We start from the raw sequence: 18,970 nt of genomic DNA on the forward strand, positions 1-18,970 counted from the left end.
CAGTAGAAAAAAAAAGAATGAGCCTCTCTCTCATAGTTAGAATATATCTCTCTTCTCTGGACTTGTTACAGCAAGTCACTGAAATCAAATGAATGCTTCATGAATCAATAAATATGTCTAGAAACTTAATGTTTTGTGCATTTTTGAAAAAAAAAAAAAAAATGGGGAGAAATATGCAGTATAGGCAGAATTCTAGGGAGGTTATACCACTAAAGGACAAAATGTATTTGGTCTAAAAAATATGGATTGTTGCATGTAGGAAACTGGCTGTCATTCACTTAAGAGGTGTATTGTTACCATGAAGACACAAATACCCAGGAAGTGATGAATGGCAAGCATATTATTTTACAGGCCTACAGCGCCCTCTAGAGCCCACACAAGCTCAGAGATCAACAGTGGTAGAGTGACAATGAAAATGCATTTTACAGTCTAACTTGAGAATGGAAATTAGAACTAGAACGATGTTTGACAATTTAAGTAATCTCAGTTAGTCTCACACTGCAATTGTCAGCCAAACACACAAATAAGTAAATGTAAAGTCACATTTTGGAAAATTTGGTTATGGCAACTACTGTATATCAGTGGTTGTATATACAAACAAATCTCTTATCTACCTTGTGCAATAGAATTGAATTTCTTTTATAGTTATTAACAGAATATAAAAAATTAGAAAAACTGAATTTACTATATGAAGGAGAAACTCCCTCCTCTAGTGTCAACACTCCATGTATCTCTAATTAAGATCATATCAACCTTAACAAACAAAGCCTACATTTTAAGACTCATGGATTTCTTCAATTCGTGTTGGCTAAACTGCTGTATCTGTATTTAGATTATGATTTGTCTCTAAATTGATTTTTTAAATCACTGGTAATGCAGACTTAAACCCATTTTTCAGTGCACAAGTAGTCAACAAACCACACAATAACAGGATGAGACTATACAGTATGTGGATGTTAATTATCATAGAGGACAGCATTTAGCTTATGAAACAGTTTCATAACAGCCTTTTCATTGGAAAGGCAAAGTACCAGCCACCAGGACTCTTATTTTGAAGTTCTTGCTCAATAAAGCAATACTGTTCCACAGCTATAACAAGTATTAGATGAACACCTTATGAAAGCTGACATAATTGAATGAGTGCTGATTAAGATGCCATGTAACAGTTGTTCAGGCTTTATTCATGTTTTTTAAATCAGAGTTTAAAACACATTGAACAAGTGTTACCATTGTGACTGTCTATTATAGTTAAAACACTAAAATGACAAAATATTTTAAACAAGGAAATGACATAATGAATAGTAACAAAGATTTTATTTTTTTAAATTTACAAGAAATCAGAGGGAAAAGTGATTTAGTTAGAACTACAGGGGACAAGAAAAAATTATATTTTTACGATACTGGGTAGTAAAACTGAAGGCGTCTCGTCTTGTGACAGAAATTTACAAATATATCAATTCTCAAATGTAAAACAGGACAAAAAGATCAGAAACAATGTACTAGGAACACGTAAAATACATGGAAATATATTTTTTTTAACATATGTTCACCTCTACTGTACTAGACTGCAGTAAAATGTGGCAGGAGTACAGCTTGTTGAGGCCCATCTCAGCAAAGTAGAGCTTCATGAATTCTCTTGACAATCTTAGTCAAGTAGTTCTTGGCTGGAGTGACGGATGACACTATTTCCTCGATCTGATGGATCCTGCAAATACATGAACACCAACTATTAGTCACATCCAATTGTGGCAAGTACTGTTTAGGCGGCACAGAGCCCAAGGAGTCCTGCACCAGGTGCGCTCGTCCACCAGGCAGTACGATAGAAGTCACACAAGCATCAACCAACTGGAGGCTGGTGAGCTGTACATCCACATACCAGGAAGCAGCTAGGTGATTTTCTAACTGTAGTGGCGAAGTCAACACAGGAATTAAATATTTAGTTCAGTGATTCTCTTAAAGTCAGCGTAGTTTCCCTCACTCCAATCATACATACCCCGAACCCTCCACCCGAGCCTGGTCCTGAAAATGATTATTGAATTTTAGCGTCCTGAATGTGTGTTACTTTGTATGAGTCACACTTACGTTGTGCTTCCGATGTGGTTTTTGAAGTTCTGCACTTGAAGGACACAGTAGGGGTACGTCGAAGTGAAAGCAACGGAAAACTCAAACTTGGAGAACGCCTTGAGACTGCTGAAGACAATGCGTACTCTAGAGGGGGACAAGAGGATATTCTATAATGTGGCTTGGTTTTTCCAAAGGCTATAAACTTGAGAAAACTTGACAAGATGTCACCTGTGTATGATCACAGCAGCTAAATATTGTGAGCAGGCTAACTAACTCTTGTGGGGAACAATTCTTACTGTGTGTCCACATAGCTCATGTCCAGGATGTCCAGCCTCATTCCGCCCCACATTTTCAGCAGGCGCAGCTCCTCTCCCAGCAGACGACAGCGACTCACCACCAGGCCTACGTCATGCAGTAGCTAGACACAACAGGAGACAAAACACCTCTGTGAGGTTTGCCCGAGCGGTCAAGAAGGCAAATGAGGAGAGCATCAAACCAGGTTTGGCGTTCCAACAAGAAACATTTATTTTTCTTGCACCGTGAATGACACACTTGCCCAACACCTGCCAGCATACACCTTCCAGCCCACAGACACATACAGACTACTTCCCTTATAAAGGGTGTTGGCTCTACTAATGAGCTGGCACATACCATTCACAGGGATATCTAAACCCACATAAATATCCACACACATGAATGACAATAAATATTTACATAAACTATTACCACACATATTTACATTCATAATAAATATTTACATACCCAAAAATAGATACGAAAAATACAGATAAATAACCTACATCAATAAATACATTCAAACAGTACCACAAACTCCCCTCTACCCTTTTCCCGTTTGCTGTAACCCTCCCGGAACTAATAATAGGTGTGCGGGTCGCCGGGGAATTCTTTTGCCCAAACACCCTGGGAGAAGGGGAACAGGCAGAAGTAAGTTTGTGCATGACAATACATTTCATTGTACTGTTATTTAGCGTCGCATGAGTCACATTATACTCCTTAAATATCTCGCTACAATTGAATTGCAAATCAATGCGCCTTATTTTATGTTCACAGGCGAACGACGAGGCGGAACAGCCCAGCGTCCCTGCTGTGAAACACGCGACTCATGCGAGCTGCAATACACAAACAATCAATAAATAAGTACATTTATTACCATACCACGTGTGTTTATTTAACCTGTGTACCAATATCTGCAAATCTGTGCATCAATTAACCTATTTAATCTAGCAATAGCATTTACTATTCACTCGGGGAACCAGTAACGGCGACCCGTCGTTACAACCTCAATGCAACGTTTTACTTAGGTACATTTTCATTTTCCGTATGTTTAGGAGGTGTGACCTGGTGCTGTGAACTTCTATTATTACCTGCCACCTGAGGTATGTACTCAACATCAGACTTCAGGCTCTCTTTCTAAACTTTGCCAAACAGGCAAAAACACTTTTTCACAAAGTGATTCAGTAGTACAAAAAATAGATGGATTTAAAAAAAATGATTTCCAGATGACCAGATCACATCATTACTAATGACCAGGACAATGCTGAAGGTTGACTACTATTCATGTTACACCAAAATGAAATATTTCTTCTTCTTTCAGAAGTCATTTGTACTTAAAAAACAAAAACATACAAAAAATCAGAGGAAAGCTCAAGTAACAATAAAAGCATGTGTTGTAAACACAAGGATAGTTCCATTTTTACATAGATAGCACTAAAATAATAGGACAGCACTGGATATGCATATGTCATGTTGTCCACTACCAATATGATTTAGGTTGCTCTCTGACCACAGCTACATAAAAACAGTATGTCAAACCTGCAATGACATTTTATTTTCTTTGAACATTTTATTTATTCAATTGTTACATTATGATTTTGTAAATCAATTCTTCATGTAAGGCCGAGTTTCCCCTACCACTGAATAGATGTGATGGGTCACCCTGCCTTACAGAGCTGCTAACCAATCAAAAAAAAATGTGTATGGTTTCAATGGAGAGTTTTAATGTCTCATGGTCTAAATGCTGTTTCAGAGGCTTTTCCACCCTGACAAGAATACAATTCTGGGGAAAACACTGAATACTTGAAACTTTTTGCCATTAAAATAGTCAAATTTAAAGATACTGATTATCAGCATAAAATATCTGCTATTTGCATCTTCCATCTAAAAGTATCAGCCGTAAAAAACCCTAGATTGCAAGAACTACTTCTCCCTAGCTTGTCCATGGACAAGATGTGACAGCATTTGAACCTACATTAGGTATACGTGGCTGCAAAGGTGCTGATCTCCCAGCCTGCAGCACCCTCCCAGCCTACTGTATAATATCTCATTTTCTGTACCTCCTTTCACACCTACCTTTGGAACGAATCTACTCGTTGGATATTTCTCCACCCGAGCAGTTTGTCCCTCGATGTACTGGGATAGTAGTTTGTGGACAAGGTGGGCGTGGGACCGTGGCATTTCATCTAGTTAAAAACAAAACAAAATGCTCCAATGAGGAAACTAAAATAAGACTCTCTCCGTTCTCAAGTTTTTATACATTTTTATGATATTTACAGTAAAGACAGAGGCCCGCAATACACCTGGCATAAACGCCTTGTATCCAGACTGTGTTGAGATATGATTTAGCTGCCTTACATTTGCATCTGATATTAAAATGCACCTCTGGTATAAACATTAATATCAGATTTTTCTTTTTCAGGTGACTGGAGGAGAAACAGAGATGAGTCAGGGTTTGAACCCACACAAACCCGAGCACACAACATACACTTCAGCACACGGAGCCAGAAAATCCAGAGCAAGAGAATGTAGCTAGCACAATGTCATTTGACATAAAATAGTACTTTTTGTTTTCTTCTCACCATCCAGTTGAAATTTGAAAGTGATGTCTGATATTTTCCGCTGAGACTCATCATCAGTATCATTTCCTTAAAAAAACAGAAAAAAAGTCAATGAGTTATTTGGACTTAACTTTAATAAAATACAATAAGGAAGCACACCTTTTTCAGTCAGTCTCTGGCTAGTACACAATTTTGAAAGATGCGACAAAGTGGGGTGGGGAGCAAGAGTGAATAGGGGTGTGTGTCTGTGATGACGGATCACCCAGCTCTACTTGGGGGAGGTAACAATTTTCTGATCGCAAAGCATTTGACACTGCCAAAGACAAATAGCTGCCTTGACATCACTGATTGAGGTGTGGTCAGAAGCACAGTTAAAAGTTTCAGCTCATAGAGAGCAGTGCGACAATGATTTTCTGCCCCTAGAAGCAGATGCAGGACTTAATTTGAAAAAAATGTTTCAATTAAGTACAAGATTAATGCTGTTCACTATATAGAAGCCGTGTTTACAGCTAAAAAAAAGTGATATAGTGTTGATTTGCTCTAATGTCTGCTGGAGATGATATGACAATCTTACCATCACATTTTTCAAACACCACCTTTAGCTGCAAGGTCTCGTAGAGAAAAGTGTAGATTGTGCAGTTGTCCCTCTTCTCCCCAAGCTTCCATTCATTGACCCTGAAGTGAAGGATTTACAAAAAGGCATTTAGTTTTATATCTTAATGGACAAAAGCTGAAAAAAAAGCTGTACAGAGTAATTGGTTTTGTTTGAGGTCAAAGACTAATGCTGTCAGAAATTAGGCTAAATGTTTTTAGAAAAATATACAGGTATAGTGCTGTGAGATTTGAAAATCCATTAAAACCAAAAACTGACAAATGCAGCATGGTGATGCGGCTCTCAAGATCCTGAGTTTCAGTTCTGAGCCTGTTCAATTTGTCCAACTTATGCTTCTTCTGCATCTCCAGTTCGGACATTTGTCTGTGGAAAGAACGAAAAGACAACTTAACATTTATAGTGACTTTGTTAATCTACATTTCTGTTTAACTTTCCATGGAAGGATTATGTCTGAAGTTATGACCAATGATATCATCAACTTACCTTTCATTATCAGCCAACACCCGAGTGACTTTCTCCAAGCCTGTTGAAAAATAACTCATTAATTTAAGAAATTTAAGAAAGATTTAATGCAAAGACATCAAGTGGTATCAGAATGTACCTAGCTGACTCGATTTCAAAGTTGGTTTACTGTCCTCTAAACCTTTCCCTTCAACTGCAGCGAATTCTAGGGGAAAAAAAGAACCAAGGTGTTACTCAGTACATTTAAACAAACGGCACACAATAGGTGGTATCATAAGCAGGACAGCCGTGTTTTGTTTTTCCAGTGTCACATACCGGTTTCCAATTCATGAATACAGTCATCCAGGCTTTTCAGCGTCTCATCAGCCTCTTGAATCTTTCCTCTCAACTTAAGCTGTTCCTCCTGAGAAGATGGAAAATGTCACAATTATATTTCATGCTTAAAACAACAATGTTAAGTCTTAAAAAAGGTCTCCAACATTGTAATTCAGTGTGTAAGGGCTCTTACCAGATTGGCCTGCACAAGACTTGAGTACAGGACCTCCTTCATTTCATGTGACTGGACTTTGCTTCTCTTTCTGAAGAAGTTACATCTCTCTTTTAACTTTGCACCAAAACATTTCAGCTGTGGGTGATAATACATGCAATGAGGATTAATGGTAAAATCCGATTGACCCAAATCAAGCTATTCCCATTTCTGGAACCACACACTGTAGGTTCTGCTGTGGGTGTGGACTCAAACCAGTCTAGGCATTGCTGCTTTATTATAGTGGAGGGTGACAGAAAAGATGCAGCAGTAAAAGGGTATCTGCTTAAGGTCATGAGTTGAATTTGAACCCATAATATCCCAAGTACATGATGTGTCATGATGAATCTGTTGAGCCACTAGAAAGCCCTAAAACAAACCATTTCTTATCCCGTTTTCCGATCAGTTTCCCCATTGTGTATGACTAGATCTTCGATGACAAGTGCTGACATGTCCTAAAAGTTTAATGGCTCTGGCTTCCAAAATGATAGATTAATGTATAAACAGCCAAAATTTGAAGCAATGGTTTAAACCTGTTCCTTCAAATCCCTTGCCATGAACATCATCAGTAATCTCATAGTAGTCAAGTGTAGTTAAGTTCTTGAGCAGTCAACTATAAACACTCATCGTCTCAGTCATCCGTAGTCAAGTCGCTTAGCAGTTATGTTACATTTCCTTTTCCTACTGGTTGGAAATCAAAGTTCTAACATATACACACCTAAAACAAATAAAGCAGACTATAAGTAATATTTTGTTTTCTGGAGCACTTCCTCAAAAGTTAATTTTGCCTGTTTGCTGTTGCCAATAAAGAGAGTTGGAGACAAAGCCAAAATGCAGTCATTAATTCATCCTTTGGGGGAAAGGACGCTGTTCTGAAATATCACTTCAGGCAAGAAAATCAAAGTGTTAAATACCTCTTTCTCTGAAAGGCCTCTCATCTCTTCCCAAAGAGCTCTATTGACACTTTTTAGAGGTTTATTTCCATCCTCCTTTCGGACCTTCAACCTGAAAAAAAAAAAAAAGGGAAAAAACTAGCACCGTCCTCTCTTTGAGCTTCAGTCGTATTATTTGACCTCCAGAAATCATGTCCACCAGGTCCCTCCAGCCAATTTTCATGTCTTATAATGGTCAACAGAATAATGCTAAAATAATGCATAACTCTATTGCAAGGATGTCAAGGACGCCTATGCAGTCACAGAAGGAGGTTAGTGTGCAGTTATATTGACACTATAGAGGCACATCCATTTTATCAGGCGCAGGATATAAAAAATTGCCAAAAATGAAAATAGAAGAATGTCCGCCAACACTGTTCCTCCCAAAAAATGCAAGATCTTCTGTGTAAACCAAACACTGTTCTGTGGGTCTTAACTGCATTTTTGGGAGCAATAGCGTTGGCAGGCATCTTTCTATTTGCATTTTTGGAAAAAAAAGGGCATTCATTTGATTTAGGGAATCTGCAGGCCCATTACACAACCACATAATTTGGTTTAGCCTGATGAAAAACAGTATTTTGACTGTAGAATCTAGAAAGGCTTGACTTCAATGAAACCAAAACATGGCCATTACAAAATCCATGACCACTTTTCCCATCCATCCGATGGGAAGGGTTTGCATGACTCGCTACTTGGTATGTAATGGTAAATGTGGGAAAATAGTACATTTATAGCAATAAAAGTATTTTAAAAACAAAAATGTACATACCCCTCCACCTTCTGTGTGAGGTTCTGGAGGTCTGCCTCATACAGCCTCTGTTTAGGATGGTTGATATGTATGTCTTTCAGTAAATCCTTTGGTCTGCGATCCAAATCTGACGCAAGCTATAAAAAAGAAAAGAAAAAAAATCACATTACTACATTTTGTTTTTGCATGCTATTTTTCATTATATGTAAATGAAGATTAGCATACTTTGCCAGGGAGGACACTCTGCCGAGGATTATGGATGACAAAGTCCACGTTGAAGAGTTTAAAGAACTCCAACACTGTAATGCTGTCATTGAGTTTCTGTAATCAAAACATAAAAAGGCAATGAAATAACTGCCATGAACATAATGAATAGCTCATCTTAGAGGACGGTCGAAGATATAGGCTACCTTCTGTATATCATTGGTGCAGTCTTCAAGCTGGGATGCAAACAGGCTTTGTTTAAAAGCTGAAAAAAGAAAGACATTTAATGAACAGAAGAGCCACCAATATCCAAGGAGAGACAGAATTATAAAAAATATATATATATATATTGACATGGATTCTTAATGATACCCAATTACTTTGATAGCATGACAACTTACTGGACTCAAATGTTGCTTCACATCTGATATTGGCTGTGTTGCTACTGTTGGAGGAGTCTATGGTCTGTGTAATGATGCTTGGAGCTGCAGTAATGTTACTGTCACACTCAAGAGCATGAGATGGTAATCTCTGGCAAGAGAGAAAATGTATAAACACATATTAACAATCTCTGAAAATAACTTAAGAAATTGGAACATACTATACTCTAATTTGACCTACCGTTTCAACAATGTTGTCAGTGGATGGTTTCCTTCTCTTTTCATCCTCCACATGATCTTCTTGAGAATCTACTGGTAAAGGTCTCTTCTTGTCATGGACAACATTGGGAAAGGACTCTTCAAATACTTCTTCCTCCAAAGGTTCATCAATGTTGAGCCCTTGGGGAGAACTTTCTTTTTCACTAATTCTCTGAGGAGTCTTTGTGTCCAGGGTTTCCGACAAATCTTCATCACTGCTAATGTTAGGAAGCACTTCATCATCAATATTATCCATCAGTATGTTGTTACTAAATTGTTGAGTGACACTGATGGTGTTTGTTTTCATATGACTGGATTCCACCTTGTTTGGTTCAAGAGGTTTGCTTCTTTGTGGGAGCTTGGGCATAAAGGCCCCCATTGACAGTCTTGAAGTAAGGCGTTTAGTCTTCAAGTTGAGAGGAGCAGTTATAGAGGGTTGTTCCCCTTGAGTAAAATTTTCAGTTTGTGCATTATCTTCTTTGTCCGTCAATCCCATTTCAAGATCACATTTCACAACAGGCAGGGATTTAGTTTTGATTGAGTTTTTGTCCGCTGCGTTCTCCACTTGAGACAAAGGTGCAGTGCGGCTGTCCATGGCAATGTTGTCAGTGGCTTCATTCATCCTGCGGCTTAGCCGCCTTAGTTTTGACTGGAGATCAGCCCAACTCCTTCGTCTGGTCTGAGCATTCTTTGAAGATAACTTATCAACTTGGTGAATGGCAGGACTAATATCAGGTGAGCTTTCAAACCTGTGTGATAAAGAACTATTTTCATGTCTTAGTTCAGGGTCTTTTCCGCTCTCAATTTCCTTTGAGTCAAGATAATCTGGAAGGTTTGTCTGGTTGTTAAACTGACACTCAGGAACTGGTAAGGATGTCACTGCATTCCTTGGTGCATTCAACTGTTCAATATTCACTGTGTTGACTTTGACTTTCACCCTCATTTCATGGTCTTCTGATGACACACTCGTAGACAAGGAGACATTAACCATTCCTTGGTTTGTAGGACCAGCTTTGTCTCTAGTCATTTCCATGTCTCCCAGGTCAGTACACCCATCAGGAATGCTACGCATGCAATCTACAATATGTGCTTCTGTACCATTTTCTTGATTGTGTAATGCCTTTGAGCGGTCCTCAAATGGTGCACTTGACTGTGGGAAGTTGCCCAGATTTTCTGCTGTAGTGAAAGCTTTGGTCATTTCCATACTGTTGTTGCCCTCTGCAAGACATTCGCTATTTGAATTCAGTTTGACAACTGACCCTCCATTGCTTAGACACATTGTAAACTCCATGCCATCAGCTTCAGGTATGTTTGATGTCACCATTTCACGATCTATTTTGGGCAACAGGTTATCCTTGTCTGACATTCTTGACCCATCTGACTTTGAAATGTGATCAGTAGATACAGTGAAAGCTTTAGTCATGTCCATTCCACACTCAACCTCTGAGGTATTACTGGCTTTAGGGGAAACTGTCACGAAGGCCAGGCTCTTTCGCTTTTTGTCCTGCATAGGTTTGACTGCGTGGAGGCTTTTGGCATCAATGGCAACTGTCTGGCTTCTCGTTATTTCCATATCATCAGATTCACAATCATGGTACTTTAGACCTTTTCCCTGGCACGCTGTCAGATCCATACCGTTGTCATCTTCTGAACGTTTTTTATTTGAATTCAGCATGCCGACAGGTCCCCCAGTGCCAAAACTCGATAAGGGCTTTAAAAGATCTAGATTCTTTGCTTCAATTACCCTGGTTTGACACCTTGTGAACTCCATGTCATCAAAATCAACTTCTGCTCTCCATGTCTCCAATTCATTATCGGTTTTGGGGAAGAGGCTTTTCAAGGGCTTCTCTGATATTTTAGAGCGATCCGACTGTGAAATATGATCAATGGATACAGTGAAAGCTTTAGTCATGTCCATGCCACACTCGTTCTCTGAGGTATTACTGGCTTTAGTGGAAGCTGTCATGAAGGCCAGACTCTTTCGCTTGTTGTTCTGTGTAGGTTTGACTGCATGGATGCTTTTGGCATCAATGGCAACTGTCTGGCTTCTCGTTATTTCCATATCATCAGATTCACAATTATGGTACTTTGTAACTTCTTTACCTTCTTTTTTATTTGAATCCAATATACTGACTGGTCTTCCAGTGCCAAAACTCAATAAGGGCTTTATAGTGTCAAGATTTTTTGCTTCAATGACCCTAGTTTGACACCTTGTAAACTCCATGTCATCAGAATCAGCTTCAAAGGCATTACTGGTTTTGCTTGAAGCCGTCATGAAAGACAAACTCTTTTGCTTTTTCTTCTGCAAAGTATTGACAGCATGGAGGCTTTCAGCTTCAATGGCAACAGTCTGACTTCTTGTTATGTCCATGTCATCAGATTCAGATGGAGAAGTTTTGTACCTTGTATCTTCTCCCTGGCATAAGTTTAGGTCCAACTTGCTCCTTGTTACATTTAGAGAGGGCAACTCACGCCCACATATCTTGGAATCAATGACAGCTGCTGGGTTCTTTATGATTTCCATACCATTAGGGTTAGATGATGATCCCAGTGCTTCGGAGTTTTGCTGTCGCAAAGTCATCTCTGTTGTCTTCAAATGACCGGAGTGTGGGTACAATTGTTGTGTGGGAAACAGACATTTAAGAGGCTCATTCATAGATATGTTTCCCACAATATTGCCTGTATGAGCCTCGGTCATATCCATGCTTACATCATCCTCTGGATAGACTACACTTCTATTAGACGATTCTCTTTTCTTCCTGGTTTTGTTTAGTGGCTTTTCCATCATAGTTGACATAAAAGCTGGAGCCTCATTCTCCTTATCCACAGCAGCCCTCTGTGCTTCAAGCTGAGCCAGGAAGACATTTGTATAGACAGTTTCTTGAGGGGATGGTGCAGCAGCGGGCACCACTTTGGTCATCACAGGAGTGCCACCCCTGGGGCCACTTAGCTTAGAGAGACTAGCAAGGAAATTTTCAAATTCTGGATCCAAACCATGTACTGATGAGGGTATGTTTCTAGGCGGACCACATGTCTCACCTTTTTTCCTCTCCATGGAGAAAGAAAAATCCATGTTTCTGCAAGTAGGTAAAGGGTCACAATTTTGCTCTGGCAGAACTGCATTCGATTCGGAATCATTGGCAATGATTATAGTGTGACTGCGGGTCACGTCCATAGATGCATCATCTGCAGCAAACATCATTGTCTTCTCTGTGCAGTCATCTTCAGTATCTGGGTTGACCATGAAAATCTCCTGAGGAAGACAAGTCACTCGATGTAAATGCATGCACACTAAAAATTGACTTTCCCATGAGCACATCTCTAATGAGCATTATTATACAGTGTTTTATCATTCAGTGGTAATGGGCCACCAAAAGAACAGTTGTCACCACTTCTTAGAAAAAAAGTGCAACAAAAAAAAGACAAAAATGTTGTAAGAGGTGCCTTTTGGAGACCTGCCTGACAAATTAATATGGGAAAACACTGAAAATAGCCTGTCTCACCATGGTTCTGCATACCACAACCAACCATTTGAGAGGTACACCAATGCCACCAACTACAGGCCAAATTAGGGATGCACATTTTTTTATTTTATTTTTTTTAAATCTTGCATGATTTGCACTCAAGTTAACGATCAAATATCGATTGTCCAGTGGATTCGTATGAAGTGGTGGAGGCATTTAACTTAACTTAATTTTGCAAGTAGCCCTCCACTTGGGTTTCATGGTCATTTGCGTGGTTGGACCCGCTGCGATGACGCAATTCAAAAAGTCGCTAACCATTAAGGTTAATCAACGTGATATATAACAAACAATAAATCATTGATGTTTCTTGAACATCCCTAGGCCAAATACAGGTATTGAGAACTCAATTTTAAAAAAATGAGTAGTAGTCAGAGCAAACCCACTACAGTAGATTCATATCAGAATTCTACAAGAACATACAATTCTAAATTATAAAACATCAGTTTTTTCTCGTGAATTGCAAAAAAATTAAGAATCACACAAATCGTTACATAAGCAAAACAGCAAGGTAAGTGAATTTCTAAGCTCACCTCATGTCTTTGTTGGCAGGCATGTAGAGGAGCATTCAACAAGGTTTCCATACCTACATTTAGAGATAGGAATATAAGAGTAATAGGTGAGGAGGAGAGGTAATTTAAACTGTGACAGATTATGAATTCCATTGTCATTATTGTAGCCAGTAGAAAAAAGCATGGTTAAGTCATCTTTCCAATTTACCAGTGATAGGTTGAATCCCTCCTTCAGTTACACCCATCTGGACCCTTTAGGTAAGAGAACATACAGAAAACATTTTATAAACATTTCTTTTAATATGGAAGAGTATTTATTTGACTGGTCTGCTCAGACAGTTAATCCATGACTATCATGTGAAATGTAGTTGAGTGGGTGGAATTTGAGAGTGTAAGTCAGCTTACCTCTGGTCAACATTTGCCACTGCTGTGGAATAAAGATTGGACAAGTGTTAAAATGTAAAGATCATGATGTACAAGGCAACTTATTTTCAATTTGCATCAGCAGGACTAATTTCACTTTAAAACAGCCCAACCCCTGTACTTCAACTACTATGAAGGCAAAACAGTAATCCACTAATCACTAAAACATAGCCTACTTACTAGTTGTTAAGTCTTGTAAAGGACTTTGGGCAGAAGAGACATTTTCCACATCCCTGTAAATAGAAAAGTAGAAATAAAGTTAAACTATTACTATCTTTGTGGAAAATGAAGACGGTCATCTATTTTTCTAGGGTCTCACTTTGAGAACAGAAGAACATCGTTGGCAGGGGCAAAACTGACTCTTTTTGAATTCCTCTTTTCCACTGGTTTGGCAACTTCCACCTTAATGAAGATAAGAATTAATAACATTACAACAAAAAAGAAATTAAGCTGTGAGCACTCAATTATATTATATTTCATATAGATAGGTTGGATTGAAATTATTAAAACACACTACATTTACATGGTGAAAATTTCAGAAAGGCAACAGTGACAGTAGAATTATAGGTACCAATATTCTGAACATGATGAAATGACTGTTTGATTATTACTAACAAAGACCCACTGTTTTATTCATGAATATAAGTCAAAATCTCAAATAGAGCAATCCATTTACCGGGATTACCAGTTGCTCTGGGTCAGAAAATCGAATGGATGTCCGTGGTGCTTTTAAAATCTGAAAATAAGGAGTAGCATATTTCATAGGTCATTTGCTTGTACACTGGCAGAGAAAAAACAAATACTTTGTCGATTGAAAAGAGATAGCACTGACCGAGGAAATGCGCCGCTTGGATGATCCACTGTTTTCACTGAAACATAAAACATGAAACATAACATTCAACTCTGGTGTGGAGATAGCCAAACAGCTACTAGGGCTGGGTATCGCCACTGATTTCCCGAATCGATTCGATTCCGATTCACAAGGTCCCGATTCGATTCGATTTCCAATTCGATTCGATTCAATATCGATTCGGTTAGGGATATTTCAGTTACAATATCAATTTTGCTTGGATATGAAAGAGATTCTTAGAAAACTAATGCTGTAAATTGCACAAGGAACCCTCTAACCTGGTGCATTATTAAAAATATTAATGTTTACATTAAGAATTGATCCCAAAGCAGTTACATTAATGTACTTTTTATTTAACATGACCAACACACTACAGCAGTCAACACAATATAGTGCAAGCAGGGGGTTCCCCAAATTTTTGAGTAGCCAGCCAGATGGGAAAAGTAGCCGGCTAAGGGATGTTTGCGATGGCAAGATACATTTTTCCGGTGATGCATTTTTACCGAATTAATAAACAAACCTTAAATATGTTTATGAAAGCATGACTTAAAATAACATAAATAAACATTTTTATTACAGGATCAATGCTCAATTGAAAAATAAACTGATAATGTTTGACAATGTTTAATTGTGAATGTTTAATGTACTTTCTTCAGTCAGTGCAGAAGAAATAAGTAGTCTAAAACTAAAATATTATTACAAATAGTAATAAATATAATACCAAAGTGCATATTGTAGTCTTCTCAGAGCAAGACTGGATCTCTCTCCTGAGTACTACTGCACTCACAGAACTGAGATCCATTAATGATGGAAACATAAATCAGTTTAAATAATGATTTTACATGGTCATGGTAATGAAGCCCCTAAAATGATCTCCTCAGCTAAGGCGTTGTATTTAGCGTTATACAGTAGTTTCAGCTGTAACACTTCAGTTGAGTCCGTCGTTACCATGGCAACCGTTCGCTGCGCGTTGCGCAGAGGCTCGGCAGAGATCGCTATTATTTTGAAACAAATAAAAAAAACGCACAACTCCCCTTGCAATTTCACACACAGTTCAGTTATTAAGGAGAGTGACAACCGCATTCTATAACCAAACTCACTACCTGAAAAATTCAGGTACTGATACTGAATTTGAGAGCGGATTCGGTTAGCCCGAACAGTGTGAACCAGAACGGGACTGGACAGCTGGTTGTTACGTGACGTTAAGGCTCAACACTCGTTATGTTACGTAACATTATCATCCTTAATTTGAAAGAGACGGAGGTAAGTGTTGTGAGACAGTCTCAATTTTTCTATCCAGTCTGTTTCCTCAACATTGCGGTTGTTCCAGTTCTGCGGCCTTCAGCCCAAATGTTGCTGTTAAAAGTATGAAGTTCCTGTGATGGAAAAAGAGAATATGACGCCGCTGTCAGTGGCGGTTTATTAAGATCTTATGGATAAACTGACGCCTCTGGTTACTGGTGTTACTGGTGTCAAATAAACTGAAAATACAGGCGATGGTAACCGCCATATTGGTCTGAAGTAAACTTTACTATGGTTACAGACATTATTTCCAGCCATCGTGAGATCGGAGGAGTGGAGGAGTGACTCCTGTTACCCGTACAGACAGTCTGAGTCTAGTTATTTTACTTCAGTCTGCTCCAGTATGTAGGCTAACAGACATGCGCAGTCACTCTCATTCAAAACTTCTGTTGTCACTACCAAATTCTGGTAGTGTGAACATTTAGTGACATTCAGTTATAAAAGCAGCCGGCCAGACAGATGTGAGTAGATGGCTAAATAGCCGGCAGCCGGCGCTAGCAAGTTGTGCAACTCTACAGACTCTACAGACATATATTGGGCATATATTAAAAGATCGATCTCGGGATTTTATGAATCGATATCGGATCATTCAAATGAAGATCGATTTGAATCGGAAAATCGATTTTTTAAACCCAGCCCTAACAGCTACCGGTCATTTCATACTAGTATTGATTACTAGAACATTAGTTTCCATCCCTGATTATAGTCCACAAACAATCCAACAATCTCTCTTATAACCATACTCACTACGCACAACACGCACACGGAAACAGGATCTGTGCCACTGTTTTCTCTTGTGTTTCGATGTAAAGCACCTCATGGATCCAGAAAGTAACTCACTCACATATTCATTCACTCACGGTTAGCCTGTCTGCCCCGAGTGGCAATGTCTTCAGATGACACACTGAACGTGGGTCATTCACTCGCCTGATCTCTGTAATACTGCTTAAGTGTGTAGGGGCTATGACACTACATGTCCTTTTTAATTGTATTTGTGTAGCCTACTTTGTTGCTCTGTAAAGCAGTTTGTGATTAACCTGTTTTGTTAATAGCGCTTTATAAATAACTTTGATTTAGACATGGAAATACAGTATATTTTGGGTGGGTGCCCTCAACATCACCAGAGATAGACCACAATGTTACTCACACATGGCGTTTTCAACCAATGAGGGCTTCTATTCACTACACAACAAAATCAGATCTGATCCAAAATAATACAAATGTGAGATTCCAAATCTAACATTTGAGGTAGGCCCCCCTATTAGGCCCCCTTTACACCTGGCATGATACGACACGCCAACATGCATCTTGTATCCGTATTGTGTCTAGATCTGATGTAACTGGATTATATTTAGGCTACACCTGGCATTAAAATGAGTCTGGTTGAAATCCAATTTCTCTTTCCCTCACCAGATTGTCACACGTCACTTCCTCTCGTAATATTTACGTGCTTTAAAATTGACAGTAAACACCTCATCTTTCCCATTCACGAGTATCGTGACAGTCCATTTTTGGTAGTATGTTAATGTCCAAGCTGCCTGCTGCCTGTGTGTTTTACTTGTGGTTACTGGTTGAATCTGCACGCAAAAGTTTATTTACATTTACCCACGTAAAAGCCACGATCCTATGTGTGGATTGGAGACTCACTGCATTCACACTCTGTTGTTAATGTGGCCAAATGCATCCCTAACCACCTCCGAAAGTGGTTTGGGCGATCAGATAACAATCTGTCTATGTGTCATGGTTGCATTTACCCATGTATTTTTAGGTGGTTAAGCGCTATCCCATTGCAATCCGACTAGGCGTAAAGGGGGTTTTAGGTACAGAGTAGCTACATTGTTGACTGCTGTTGATTGCTTTGACTTTTATCTATCTTTTATTTAGTTTTTTTTCATGGGCGTTTTTCCTTGTATGCATGGAGGGTCTAAGGCTGTGTCGGTGCCGGGTAGGTTAGGCTATGTAGAATAGGTAGGCTGTTATGTCTTACTATAATCTGTTTTTGTGTGTCTTGCTCTTCCTAATGTTTGTCCTATAGTATTCTGTTCTATAGTTGATTGTTGCTCAGTTAGATCAGGCTCATTCTCTGTACAGTCCTTTGAGACATGCTTGTGATAAAGTGCTATATAAATAAACAAACTTTAGGCACAGGAACTGACAACTACTTCCCCTAAACAACAAAAGAATCATAATGTCACTCACTCATTCTTGGCAGTATCAAGTGGCTCCATCTTCAACTGTGAAAATATAAAAAAAATAATGGTTGTTTCAGGAAATTAGCATCTGCAAAACTGGTAGAATGAGAATGAGTCTAATTTGTTATTACTGTATGTAATGCCATTATCAGATCACTACATCAAAGAAAAATAAACAACAAAAAAACTTCAAATGGATTGGGGTGAAATTACATCCATGTTAAAGCCGCAGTAGGCAAGTTTGAAGAAAAACAGAAAGACTAACAAACTTAGCCCCCACTCCTCTCCCTTCCAGCAGTAATTGGCGTGATTAGTAACTGACTAATAACTCAGAGCAATGCCCTCCTGCTCCAGAGTTTGCCTCAATCACGTTGTTTTCCATGATAACGTATTATATCGGAGATGTAGCAGGTAGGCTACTTAATTGACCATATTATTAATGGACTAAAGTTACTGTTGCATATATTAATTGCGCTGACTTTAAGTGTTCACTAAACCCGCTTTCTGGAATACCACCCAGGTGACCACCAGGTTATTTCACTGGTTAGCACACCTTCAACCAGAGAGAAGGAACTAATCAGTGAAATCACCTACAATATTTAACGTTAGTCGGAACGAAAACCTGCACTTGGCCCTCCATGGTACTCGGTTGAATACCCCTCCCTGCCCTACAACTTAAAGTGCAGCTTTGGTTACCGCAACAAGCACTTGCCAACAAGCATGCAAATTCAACCACAAACACATCATATTTATAAAAACACGTTACGTCAATGTGCAATTTTCTCCCCCCAAAAACTGACAGAAAAGGGCGAAATCTGGTGGTTATTTGCCTCGCTACCAAGCCAACTAACGTTAGTTAAAGCAGTACCTATATGTTAGCAAACGTTAGCTTGCCAATCATAATGTGAACAAAACAACCAAACACACAGCAAACACATACCTTGTAGTTGTTATGAGGTCTGGAGCTACAACAACGACACGCGTATCTTTATTATCTGTTAACTATAGCGTTACTTGTTTTCATGTCGTTGACATATTATCTAGGTCGATACGCGAGTCGAAGCTAACGTTGTCAGGTTTGAATTTATCCGCCTCCACGCATGCGCAGTACTTCCCATGTCTTTTGTC

The 18,970-nt window shown here is 39.0% G+C and overlaps 1 protein-coding gene across 1 annotated transcript; it reads right to left on the reverse strand.

Annotated features, from left to right (window-relative positions):
- Positions 1-1,356: 1,356 nt before the first annotated feature.
- knl1 (kinetochore scaffold 1) lies at positions 1,357-18,928 on the reverse strand. Its single transcript, XM_071921346.1, has 27 exons — positions 18,783-18,928; positions 17,850-17,884; positions 14,331-14,367; positions 14,175-14,234; positions 13,818-13,900; positions 13,679-13,731; positions 13,481-13,502; positions 13,284-13,327; positions 13,097-13,149; positions 11,445-12,295; positions 9,026-10,106; positions 8,806-8,935; positions 8,611-8,669; positions 8,426-8,521; positions 8,222-8,337; positions 7,435-7,525; positions 6,503-6,619; positions 6,310-6,397; positions 6,143-6,199; positions 6,016-6,055; positions 5,791-5,895; positions 5,494-5,594; positions 4,941-5,006; positions 4,435-4,544; positions 2,361-2,482; positions 2,083-2,208; positions 1,357-1,705 (listed from the first exon to the last, which is right to left on the reverse strand). Exons 2-27 carry the CDS (start codon positions 17,876-17,878, stop codon positions 1,609-1,611), a joined length of 3,834 nt encoding a protein of 1,277 aa, XP_071777447.1. The 5' UTR covers positions 17,879-17,884; positions 18,783-18,928; the 3' UTR covers positions 1,357-1,608.
- Positions 18,929-18,970: the final 42 nt, after the last annotated feature.

The sequence above is a fragment of the Centroberyx gerrardi genome, chromosome 18, assembly GCF_048128805.1.
Source record: "Centroberyx gerrardi isolate f3 chromosome 18, fCenGer3.hap1.cur.20231027, whole genome shotgun sequence".
NCBI lineage: Eukaryota > Metazoa > Chordata > Actinopteri > Beryciformes > Berycidae > Centroberyx > Centroberyx gerrardi.

Bases quoted from the DNA above. Each gene is read 5' to 3' on its own strand.
- knl1 (XM_071921346.1), bottom strand. From the start codon at position 17,878: ATGGAGCCACTTGATACTGCCAAGAATGA. The intron at 14,235-14,330 runs GTCAGTGCTATC...CCTTATTTTCAG, and splicing joins CCAAGCGGCGCATTTCCTCG to ATTTTAAAAGCACCACGGAC. The intron at 8,338-8,425 runs GTATGCTAATCT...TCTTTTTTATAG, and splicing joins AGAGTGTCCTCCCTGGCAAA to CTTGCGTCAGATTTGGATCG.